The sequence below is a fragment of the Acanthochromis polyacanthus genome, chromosome 10, assembly GCF_021347895.1.
Source record: "Acanthochromis polyacanthus isolate Apoly-LR-REF ecotype Palm Island chromosome 10, KAUST_Apoly_ChrSc, whole genome shotgun sequence".
Taxonomy (NCBI): Eukaryota; Metazoa; Chordata; class Actinopteri; family Pomacentridae; genus Acanthochromis; species Acanthochromis polyacanthus.
This window is the reverse complement of record NC_067122.1, coordinates 16,274,756-16,287,201: the sequence shown is the minus strand read 5'-3', so window position 1 is coordinate 16,287,201 and position 12,446 is coordinate 16,274,756. Positions and strand designations below refer to the sequence as shown.

Genomic DNA, 12,446 nt, shown 5'->3' with positions numbered 1-12,446 from the left:
GCCATTTAAAGGCCTTAATTTTCACAAAATCAATTTAATGATTATTAATGCTTTTTAATGCCCTGGAGAAACCCTGAAAGAAGAGGTGAAGTTAGCTGGTGTGAGAGAAGAGGATACAGAGGATGGTTAGACGGACGAAGACGATTCGCTGTGGTGAACCCTGAATGGATGAGCTGAAAGGAATACAGATGCTAACAAGCTAAAAAAAAAAATGCTTTTCATCAGAAATGATCTTTACTGTTCTGTACAATTATTGACAGGACCGACAACAGCACCTAAGTTCACTTGCCGAACTAAAAACCTGTCCTTTGAAGGTGTGTGTTAACTTAAAGAGCACAGCTAGCACCAAATGTGCTCCACAAAGCAGCACAAAAACAACAACTGTGTCCTCTACAGACCGCTCCTTCCTGTCTAAATAACAAGTGTCCCGTCCCAGGAGCTGCTCTGAAGTTGCTAGTCCGACCCTGTGTCTGCCTTGGCCTGTTTTTGTCTCTCTGTGCTGTTGTTTGCAGATGTTCATTAGCATTTGGGCATAACCCTGAAGCAGCCGCTCCGCCTCCTGCGCTTTGATTGGGCACACTGTTACTGGAGCTGTCAGCCCGGCGCTGGGAAGGTTTGGAGCCTTCAGTCCAGTCTGCAGCCCCAGACAGACTGACTGCAGCCGGCGGCAGGCTTGCTGCCTTTGTTAGCAGAAAGGTCGGAAAGCACCAAGGAAGGACGCATCCATGCAATAGCACACTTTTGTTGGAAGATGATCATCTGTACGAATAAAATGGAGTACCCCCTGAGAACCCAGTGCCAGCGAGTCCAGAAACAGGTAGGTTGTAGTGCTAGCTGACACCAGGGGATAGTTAGGCTAAGTTAGTTTTAACGCAATTAAAGCTAGCGGCTAACCGAGCAGCGACTAACGTTCATTCATTTGGCGAAAAGATGAAAGTTCATCTTTTAACCGACTGTATTTTAAACATCCAATGACCTGTTTTTGGTAGGAAACCGCTGAGGTGACAGACGAAGTTACCTTTGTGTGTTTTTCGGCGTCTGAACTTTTTTTTAAAAGCAGTATCCGTTACTAACTACAGCCGTTAGCTAGCGAACGAAAATAGCCAAACTTAGAATCCAGCCTGCTAACTCGGCTAACGGTTTACCGAGCAAATGTTTTTAAAAAACACCGCAACTGTACGGACAACAAAGGGTTGAATTTGGTGCTTTTCTGAACAGCCTGCTTTAACACACCATCCAGTACCGTGTTGTGTTTTCCATCTTCTGTCTTTATCCAGACACGTACAGCTTTCGTCGGTGGTTAAATCGTTACCGTTGAGCCGAATTCGACCGTTTTGAACCAAATCAGTTTGTGAGACTCTCATCACAGCCACTGCACAAAGAATGTAACCAGCACTCTTCCTTTGTTGTTTCAGTGGGGATGGTTTAAGCAGCCCTTTTAAAACCAAAAAAAATCCGTGGTTATATTTGACTTTTGGTGTGATTTTTGTTGTGTGTTAACGTGCTGCAGTGCGAGCAGAGAGCTGCAGGTGACGGTGACATCATCTGAGGATTTGGGAGGAAAGTGCCAGTCAGTTTGGAGGCTGTGAAGTAATGCAGTGGCGTTTATTTACTCATTAATTAGATATGAGGACGTGCTGGCCGGACACAGCGCTGTAAATGTGTTAAATCCACGAGGACACGACGGGGATTTTCTGTTTCCCCCATTGCCTGCCTTCCCTCTAAGTGTTGACGACTTTTATTGTGCTGTTTTTGCAGGCTGAACTGGACTGCCAATCAAAGTTGTTTTTCTCCTCTGCTGCTGTTTTTCCGCTTTGCAACAGGAGGGGGGCGCTGTCTCGACTACAGTCCAAAAAAGACATGTTTGCTGCAGATTAGAGCCCAGATATGGAACAAAACAGGCAGTAATGTGAGCAGCAACTCTCCTTTCAAACCCAAGATCTCCTTACGAGTACTGTTCACCTCCATTGTCAGCAGGCATTTGTACATAAGTGTCCCCAGCTAGGGGCAATCAGTCAGTAATTCTGTTGTAGCAAGGAGCTTACTAACTATTTAAAGCTGCCTGTTAAATTGGCTTGGCATGCATGTGACTTTGACATGATGGCCTCCACCCCCCTGCTTGTTTTTGAGTGAGACAAGTAATAAATTACCGTTATCAGTGAGAGTCTTTTGTAGCTGCAGCTTGCCCTTGTTCTACCTGCCTGCCATGTTTTCTGACAGGTCCAATCACTAATCTGCTCTATAAGGGTTCGCCTTTGTCTGTTTTTTTTTATCCCGCAGCACAGTGTTGTGTTTGTCTTGGTTGTGTTGTACATGCAGCTCCTTTCCCTCCCCTCTCCTGCCCTCTGCAAACCGTCCCCGGCCTGCAGCTGGTTTGTTTTGCACTACTCCCTAAGTTCAGGTTGCAGAGCCAAAATCGGCCCTGGCTGCTTGTGTTTCCGGTGATGGTGGTTGTAGTCCAGGGGCAGGGGGAGGGAATGCCGTCAGGACGCCAGCGCATGATAAGGATGAGCCTCATCCAGGCTCAGTTGGAATGCAGATTGAATGTCCTTCTCCTATATCTGCAGCAGCCCCCTCCTGCAGCCCACCAAGCACTTACACACACACACACACACACACACACACACACACACACACACACACACACTACATGCACATCTGAGCTGAAGCTGACACATTTACCCTTGGCATCATTTTTCCACTTCTTTGTGTGTCATCTCAGTGCTGCGCTGTCCTTCGTCTTCCTGCTTGTACAGTGATGCTGTTTTGTTTGTCAGCCTGCTATCAAAGCCCGTCTTTGTCTCCGTGTACCTTTCCTCCCCTAAATGACGTCACTCCTGTTTTTCATTTCATCCCTGCCTCTTGCTCCTCTCTGATCAATAAACAAATGACCTCTCCTTTGTTTTGGGAAGGGAGATTATTATTTTTTGAATGTCAAATGATATGCACCTGTGAATTTTTGTTCACAACAGGCCCCCTGTGAGGATTTTTTTTTGTAAGATCTTGCAGCCATGCTAGAAGTTTGAATGCATCTTGTGATTTGAATACAGCAGCACTCTAATATCCACATTGCTGTTTCACCTTTGTCAACCCCCTGGCTTGTTTTTTACTACCGGTACAAAAAATAGCTGTTTCAAAATCAGTCGCTACAGGGTGAGCTGTGAACAGAATTAATAGGATTGTGTGCATATACATGAAACCAAAACATGCTTTGTAATGCCGTACACAGTGGCCTAAATGATGATCGCTTTTTGTTGCTTTATATATCCACCCACACAAGCTTGTTACCAGTTTTTTTTTTTGTTTTTTTTTTCCTTTTCATGCGGGTGTTTTTTCATGTGGGTGGACAATAAGGAGAGCATTGCTTTCTCAAAAGTAGAGCTGTGTGCTGCCTCTGTGGCTTGTTTTCAGGCAGTAAAGACGAAGCGGTGTGGATGGCTGTCTGGACACAGTTTTGACAAATGATGTCTGTCTAAACCCCCACCCCACAGTGTTTATTAATTATAAATATTGATTAGTTTGGATGTAAGTGGCTCCTTAAATATGTCGCAAAATATAAATGGCTTCACTTAAAATAGAAAGGTCATGGTATGTAACCTTTTCTTCTAGATCAGATCTAGAAATATCTGAAAACTTCTAAAATTGAATGTAAATACACACTATAAAGTGTCTTGAAGTGTAGATCGAGCTGAATTCTTAATTTTGATTTTGTAATGTCAGCAGACTGTGTTAAACCCGTAGGATGTGTCATTTCCTGTTGCATGAATGCTCACATTTACTGTAGTTCCTGTTTCAGTTTGACTTTTCCCTTCGTATTCGTCCAGACATGTTTATGCGACGACACGAAATACCAATTTCCTCTTTGATTGTTTGGTGACAAATCTCATCTCCTCCGTCCGTGAGAGTAAGTGTCGTCCCTTATTTTACTGATTTTTACAGCTGTTAAAAGTAGAATATTACTACAAGACTAAGAATAGGTCATTGCTTGTCAAGATTTGTTGTTTTGTTTCACGTTTATGCTGGTCTTGTATGTATTTTCTGCTTGATGACGTCTGCCATGTGTTTGCTGTCTTTGTCCAGAGCCCATTTAAAGACGCTGTACAGGGCTGTGTCCTGGTTGGGCACGGGGTTCACAGTTCATTGAACAAGTCTGTAATTTTAGCTTTAGCCCGTCTGACAACAGCAGTAACCTTTCGCTGAAGTAATCCTCGTTCAAAAATTGGTTTTCCCTCCGAGCAAGAAGCCACAGTACAGGGACACATCAGCAGGGTGACTGCCTGTGTTGTGCCCAACGGTCATTGCGTCACTTGAGTGCTAATGTTGTCCCACTTTAAAGGTTTTCCCATAGTGTTGGTGAGACTTTACTAACCTGGTTTTCAGAAGCAACATGTTTTTAGTCTGCTTATGATTTAAAAATATGCTGATTTTGTGATGATATTAGCCTAAAAATATCAGTATTGATCTATAGCATAGACTGAACAGACCACAGTGTCAGAAGAGTTGCACATGCGTCATTTATAATCAGATGGATCAGTCAATGCTGTGATCCCTGCTTATTCTACAATGATGGGGAAAAAATAGCCTGAGCGTTTACCTACATGCTAAGTCTTGACAGGTCTCCCTTGGAGCGTGTTTTCTATGCAGTGCAGGCGTCTGAAATGCTGTTCTTTTTGGTGACTGAGCCAGTTAGTGCTTGATGGAGCAGTAACCCAGCTCCTGCAGCTCGGCATACTAATGAGAAGCTCTGTGTTTGCAGAGAGATACTTGTGTGAATGTGCTAGTCAGTAGGTCTTTGATTGGCAGGCACCTGTGTGCTCTACGTTCCCTCTGTGCCATTTCTCATGTACGTTGACAGACGAGAGCGGGTCAGGGTCTGAGTGTTTCATTTAGTACCAGCTCCCTTCGCTCACTCACTGCCTTTTTATCTTCCTGCTTCCTTGGGGCGGTTTGCTTTGTATAAACTGAGATTAGGGAAATGTAAACGTCAGAACGAAGTCGATTTGTTTAATGTGCTATACTTCTTTTAAGATCTGAAAACTGACTCTATATAGGTCGAGAGGTGGAGCTTTTTGCAGGATCAGGAGGAAACCCTTATCCACTGCAGGGAGAAGTGAAATACCACATGGAGCTACCAGCCTGATAAACATGGTGCTGAATGCCAAAGAGCTGTACGGGGCTAAAATTAAGTAACGAGGCCCGCTACTCACCCCCGTCTCCATCAACCTGTGACATAAGTTGAGGTGTTTGTGATTTAACAGTGCTGTAATATTACTAGGCAGCTATTTGTGCTGTTAAAATTAGCAGTCTCTTTCAGCATTCTTACAATTTAACCTGCAGTGAACCATTTAGCTTTGATCAGCGCTGTGCGATCGGGTTTCACATACAGGGGAACTGGGTCCTCGCCCGGGGTTGAGCTCCCAACACCTTTTCCTAGAGGCCATTGTATGACGGTGAGAGAGCTAGTAAATGGCTGGGCTGTGAGGGCAGGCCAGCTTCCCTCTCCACATGGGTCTGTTTCTCTTGGCCTCAGGCTCCTCAGCCCAGTCGCTCCATGTTTGTGTGTTTGGTCTCATCCATTTCTTTGCTGCTGCCCCGCTTCCCTTTTCAAGGCCTCCTAAGCTCAACTTTCACATTAGTTCTTTCATTTGTGCTTCCTCCCAGCGTGTAAATCCCCTTTTCTAAGGACAATTTTGGGTATTTTTGCCCTGTTTTTGACCCTGTTTGTTTTTTGCTTAAAGCATTCTCTTTTATTTCACAGACGTGGATACCTATAAATCCACAGTGCCTCCTCTGCATTTAATAATAATGTCATGGACTTGTTTAAATCGTCTGACCCTGCTGCAGCCAACCTGAGTTGGTGTTTGTGTGTCTGTCGAGCTTCCTGCTGCGATTCTGTTGTTTGCTTGTTTTATTTGGAGAAAGAATACGGTAAGGAATGCACTGGCTGGTCACTGGCACCGGTATCTGTGCATCACGGCTGCCATTCTTCCAAGACTGCCTCTCTACAGCTGATTTAAGGCGTGGAACATAACTCCAGTCCACAGCACAGTCTGAGCCTGTCGTCACATGGTGTGGACTCTGAAGTCCAACCTTAGCTTGAGCCAACCTGCTTTGGTCACAAATTGAAATTTGATAATTGCTCTTAAGTACAGTCAGCTCTGTATTTCAGGTTTTTATGTCATGCTACTAGATTTATAGGTGCATTTACATATTGTGAAGGAAATATTGTTATACATAGATGCTTTCTTGACTAACAGATTGTTTTGTCTGTAAAGTTTTTCAGGTGGCTTGCTTTGTCTAACAGGAAGTCCAGAAAATACACTGGCTTTAAAGTGCTATTGGAGAGAAAAGCAGTAGATATTGAACCAGCTAATTCAGGAACTTTAGCTTGAAACATGACCGAAACAGATTGTAAAATTTCAAGCAGTTAATATTCTGTCACTTTTTTTTTTTTAACTCCATACTGTGTTTCAGCCATAGTGGCTACTTCCTCGGGTTTATAAACATCAGCACAGTGGGGGAAAAAATCCACAGCTTGTACTGGAATAACAGTTTATGGTTTTAAAGTTTGCATCACAAACTGACCTTCTCCCTCCTCCTCATCCTTGTTTGTGCAGGTGATGGTGAACGGTGAGAAGGAGCGAGTGTCACTGCTGTTCATGAAGGCTCTGGTCAGCAGGGGGAGTGTGGATGCCGTGTCCCAGCAGATGGCGTCTCACCCCCAGTACTTGGAGAGCTTCCTGCGCACACAGCACTACATCCTGCACATGGACGGCCCCTTGCCGCTGCCATACCGCCATTACATTGCCATCATGGTCAGTAACTCGGCTGTTCTCACTGTTGAGCACAAGGCTTCTCACCGTTTACTACCCTACTGTACAAAAACATAGAAAGCTGTTCTTCACACGCTTCTTTCAGGCACCAAGAATCACCACTGTTCATACCAGTGTTGCACAGAACTAGAGAATAGCATGTGTTTTGAAGTCACTTATTTCCACAAATTTGCCTCCTCAACTTCCACCTCTGTCCCCCTCCAGGCTGCAGCACGACATCACTGCAACTACCTGGTTTACCTGCACTCAGCACAGTTTCTGAGGGTGGGCGGCGACCCTCTGTGGTTGCAGGGTTTGGAGGCGGCACCCCCTCGCCTTCGTCTGCTGGACCACATCAACAAGGTGCTGGCCCACCAACCCTGGCTCACCGCCTGCTCACACATCCAGGTAGGGCAACAACTTACAGACACAAACCACACAACAAAATGTGCCTAAACCAGAAGACATCAGTATATATTTCATTGTTAACACCCAGAGAAACACAGCTTTACACAAAGACTGTTTATTTTGTTGGAAGTCATTCCTCTTTTCTTTCTTGTTTATCTTAAGTGTTATTATTTCCTGGGACTAAATCACTGTTGTAATTTTTTCTCTGCTCCCTCCAGACGCTGCTGAAGTCCAGGGAGCAGTGCTGGTCGCTGGCTGAGCTGGTGCAGGCTGTGGTGATCCTGGCTCACTGCCACTCTCTCTGCAGCTTTGTGTTTGGATGCGACACAGGCTCAGACTTTGTCCCTCTCTCGAAATCTCCCAACGGTACCCCGCCGACCTTCTGCCCCTTTGATGCTGCCAACGGCAACACCAACGTGCCTCAGTCGCTTGCCGTTCCCCCGAACACATAACACGACGACGGGTAAAAAAATCTGACTTTCCTTGTAAAAATAATAGCCAAAAAGATTTGCAGAGCCAGTGTAGTCTCTTATTTTAATCTTATCAAACCCTAACTTTGAACATTTGTTTAAAGACAGATACATTTTCTTAGATGTTTTTTTCTGCTATATAAATATGCTAATGGGATATATGGATAAATAAATAAATTAAGCTTTTATAATTACAAAGGTTATGCATTTGATATTATTGTAAAATTTATCAGTTATTCTTTTAGCCTGTGCCAGATTATAATGAAAAATTATCCAATGAGCCCGTGTTCGATGTGTTTTGTAACCAAAAGTCCAAAACCCTCCAACATATAATGTGAAATGATATAACACAGAAGCTTCTGTGTTTGCAGAATTAAACATTATTTTATTATAAATTCAACATTAAAACTTGGTTTTAATATTTTTGGTGCTTATAAATTTATGCACATGATCTTTTATCCTAAAGATAAAATCAGCTATAGTTTCTACAGACACACACACACACACACAGAGACACACAAGTACCATTTGATAGACAGCAGAAGATGCTAATATTTCCTGATGTTGCACGATCAGGTTATTTTTTGCCACAGTAGTTGCTTCTGTCTGTTGATCAGCACATTCACTGGTATTTGTGTCAACAGTCTCTGGACTCCAGTTGTGACATGGTGTGTCTGAAGGAGAGGATCCAGAAGTCCCAGGAGGAGTGCGAGAAGAGACAAGAGCGCCTTCTGCAGACACAGACACTCCAGCAAACAGGTCCGACAGAAATACTGAGAAACGCTGCTTGGTTGTTCACACTGACTTCTAATGGCTGTCTTGAGCGTTACATTGAGGTCATATGCTGTGAAACTCGAGCAATTACCACTCATCAGATACACTCAGTGACGCACTCTCCCTGCCTCTCCTCAATCTCGTTTGCGTTCATCTCTTTTTTTAGACATGGAAGAGGAGGAGGAGATGATTTGCTTTGCAGATCCGTCGCGTTTTATCACAGACCCTGACTTTTGCTATCAGGAGTTTGCCCGCAGGGAGGAGGACCACTTCCAAGTATTTAGAGTTCAGGTGAGGAAATTACAAGCATGGACGCATTACTGGGAGAGTGGTGGTGTTGTCAGTTGGTTATTATGGCCTTTTGTGCAACTGCTACAGGAAATGGTTGCTTCTGATGTGTCTGTTAAAGTTGTGTACGAGGACGCTGCAGACATTCAGTGTGTTAACAGAGTTATGTTGCCGTGGTTACATCCAAACTGCTTCTGTGTCACAGCCACAAGCAGTTTGAGTGCATCTTTAAATGGCCAGGATCAAAATTATGATGGAAATTCAATGTCTGCAGTCAGGCAGAGTAAATAAATCAATACTGTTTTTAGTGTTTTACCTCAGTAAACCTGAGAGAAAACAACCAATGATGATGGGAGCTGAAGTTTCTTTTTTTCATATATTTTCTATTGTTGTGTTTATCTTTTAATGAAATATATAGAAAAAGTGCAAATGGTTGATGAATTAAAATGTCACTAGAGCACAGTGATGCGGTTTTGCAGGCTCACGGGTGCATATAACCTTACTCTGCATTACATTATCTCGAAATAATGCTAATCTGTTTTCACTGGTTTAGTGCTATTAAGTGCCATGCTGCAGCGGTTCATAACTAGACAGTCAGGAGTGATTTGAAAACACAAAATTGTATTTGTTTTTTCAGGCTTTTCTTTCATTTTTGTTTACATTGATATAGTTTCCGGATCATTTTAAATGTTTACACCACTAAATATAAGAAAATAAAGATAGAACCATACTTAGCTAATGGGATATGTTGGGAGCTCCTCTATGTAATATTAGATGATTGTCCTGTTAAAGTCTTGTGGCACTGACTTGCTCTACCGGCTCTGCAGGACTATTCATGGGAAGACCACGGCTTCTCCTTAATCAACAGACTGTATTCGGACATCGGGCATCTCTTGGACAACAGATTCAGGAGCGTGACCACCCTCCCCTCGTTGCACAGCCCCGACCTGAAGAGGGCCGTCTGGAACTACATCCACTGTGTGTTAGGAATACGGTGAGCGCTGCTTCATTTTGTGCATGTGCTCATAATAAAAACTCTGCGTTATGTTTAGTATCTAAAAATGAGTTTGCCCTCGGTTGCAGCTATGACGATTATGATTACGGAGAAGTGAACCAGTTGCTGGAGCGAGATTTGAAGCTGTACATCAAGGCTGTGGCCTGTTTTCCGGATGCCACCAAAACTCCAGTGTGTCCGCTGAGTTGGACTCCACTCAAAACTTCAGAGCGGGTAAGAGGGCTTTTTACTGATGCTTTTACACCTTTGTCCTGTTACATGCTAAATACGAAGCTAATTAGCATAATTAGTGGAAACGGAGCAAAACAGCTAACCTGGTTCCGTCCAAAAGTAAGAAAATTCACCTACCAGCACCAGAATAAACACATAACCCACCCATGAAAAATGATTTTAACATGTTTGGCTGTTATCTCAGAAAAGAGCCAGGCTAAGCTAACATGCTACTAATGTTGGCTTCATATTTCATTGAGAGATACTAGAGTGTTGTCAGTTTTTTCATCTAATTCTTAAGAAAATATGTGAATTTCATGTGATATCAAACTGTTTAACCGTCAACTCAACATGATGTTTGACAGATACATTTAGTATGTTTTCACAAACAAATATGAGTTTTATCGACCCTCAGATGGTGTTGTAGGTTAATCATTTCTCTCTGTCTCTGCTCAGATACATGTTAATCTATTAATCATGGAGGCCCGGCTGCAGGCGGAGCTGCTGTACGCCCTCAGAGCCATCACTCAGTACATGATTGCCTAAGTGCTCGGAGAAACATGAAGTTAAAACTCTCCGCCGGTACAGAGAGACCCAGAGACACGAGGATAAAGACCTCTCAAGAGCGGACGGTGACGCGGGACGAGAGCGGCACTTTTAGGGACACAGAGCTCCATTGTTCGTAGCCGTGTCTCATGAATGTGCTTTTCTTTTTCTCAGATTTAATGTATTTATGCCATAGCGTGCCACAGCCCCTTCTCAACCCTCCTGCAAATCGTCTCATTGTGAAGTCCTCTTATCAAACGTCTTGGCTCTCAAAGGTTATGTGCAATTATTAGTAGTTATTTTAATTTTTACCTGTCGTCTTGTTTTCCAGTTCTGTCCGTGTTACCAGTGGCCAACACTCTCCTTTTTAGTTTGATTTTTTTGTAATAACTATGCTTTCCCCAAAAAATACATTTTTGTACAAGTTGAATGAATGTTAATGGGAGACCAGGGCCTTTGTTTTGTTTTGTTTTGTTTTGTTTTGTTTGGTTTTTTTTTTTTGGACAATCCTAGTCAGTGTTGGAAAACATTAAGTGGACTGTGAAGGACGACAGTTTTGCTCTCCCTGACGTTTCGTATTAATGCTGGTCAAGAACAAACAAAACAGTGACACTGCTGGAAGTCATCACATCACTATAGTTTCTTTTAATAAGCACTTTTTTAAACTTTATATATTTATAATGCAATGTAGCTTATCAGTAGACATTGAGACACAGAGTTTGTGGATCTGACAGCTTTCCTCTCCACTGTAAGATGCGTACGATTTCTAGACTGTTTTTCCTCAAACTTTCACACTTAGCTTTTCTCCACCCCAGATTTCAGAGTGAAGGTACTTGATTCAAAATATTTCACTAAATTATTAGGTTTTTTTGTCACTCTCAGTTCAGTGCTGATACAGAGAAGGATTTTGAAAGTAGTATTTAAAAAAAAAAAAGAAAATTTGTAACTAAACTAATCTGAAGAGGTCAGTGAGCTGTTTCTGACAGCGAGGATTAAGCTGAGCCATTCCCAGACCATTTAGTTTTTTACTGACCAGCTTCAGAAGTGATCAAATTAGAGACTGAATTTCAGACCCAAGGTCAGTAAAAAGTTAAACAAAAGCGAAGTAATAAATTGGATAGATTAAAAACATCCAGAAGTAGATCTACGCCGGGTTCAGATTATTTTCTCTGAGCTTTGTGTTAAAGCTTTTTTTTTTTTTTGGTTTGTTTTTGTGAGCTGTATCAAAGCTGATTATCAAGTCGAAATCCACGGTACAATTTGCAGAGCAGAACAATGTGCAAACTAGCTGTTAATACACTTGTATCTCTTTTGTCTTTTTTATTTTTACAGTTTTTGTAAACTTTGGAGTACTTTGTTTGTTTCTGGGTGTGACGGTAGGACCTGCTTGTCGTGCTGCAATCTGGGTAGACGTAGAGGTGTGACAGAGTTAGAATTAGTAACTACAGGACGTAGAATAGAAACAAGTGCATATCGACAAAAGCAAAAGCGCTGTTACACAGGTGCCTTCAGGCTAAAACTGGAGTGCTGCTGAAGTGGAGGGATGTGACTACTGGAGGCTGAACGTAGGCTTTGGTTGCAGCTGAGAAACACGCCCACACAAAAAAAAACTCGGGGGGGTTTTTCCTGCGTGAATGGGAGCGTTTTTCTTTCTTGGTGTTGGTCAGCACCATTTCTGCTAAGTGTTGCAGCTGTGAACGCCCGTGTTTTCCATCAGACACCTTCTACAAGCCCCAGCAACTCAGCAAGAGCCTTTGACACAGATGGATGTTAAAAATGTTCAACTTTAGCAGATTAAAAAAAAAAGGACAATTATTTAAAAAATAAAAAAACAACTAAAAACAAGAACAAGTAAAAAGACAAAAAAATGTTTTTTGAAAATGTGAAGAAATGTTTTCTATAAAGATGCTCTATTAAAAATAA

The 12,446-nt window shown here is 42.6% G+C and overlaps 1 protein-coding gene across 1 annotated transcript; it reads left to right on the top strand.

Moving 5' to 3' along the window:
- Positions 1-597: 597 nt before the first annotated feature.
- sesn4 (sestrin 4) lies at positions 598-12,446 on the top strand. Its single transcript, XM_022196701.2, is given in 10 exon segments — positions 598-817; positions 6,618-6,815; positions 7,038-7,220; positions 7,439-7,658; positions 7,661-7,683; positions 8,335-8,449; positions 8,631-8,755; positions 9,580-9,746; positions 9,836-9,980; positions 10,434-12,446. Coding segments are annotated over 10 exon segments (1,332 nt in total). The 5' UTR covers positions 598-751; the 3' UTR covers positions 10,524-12,446.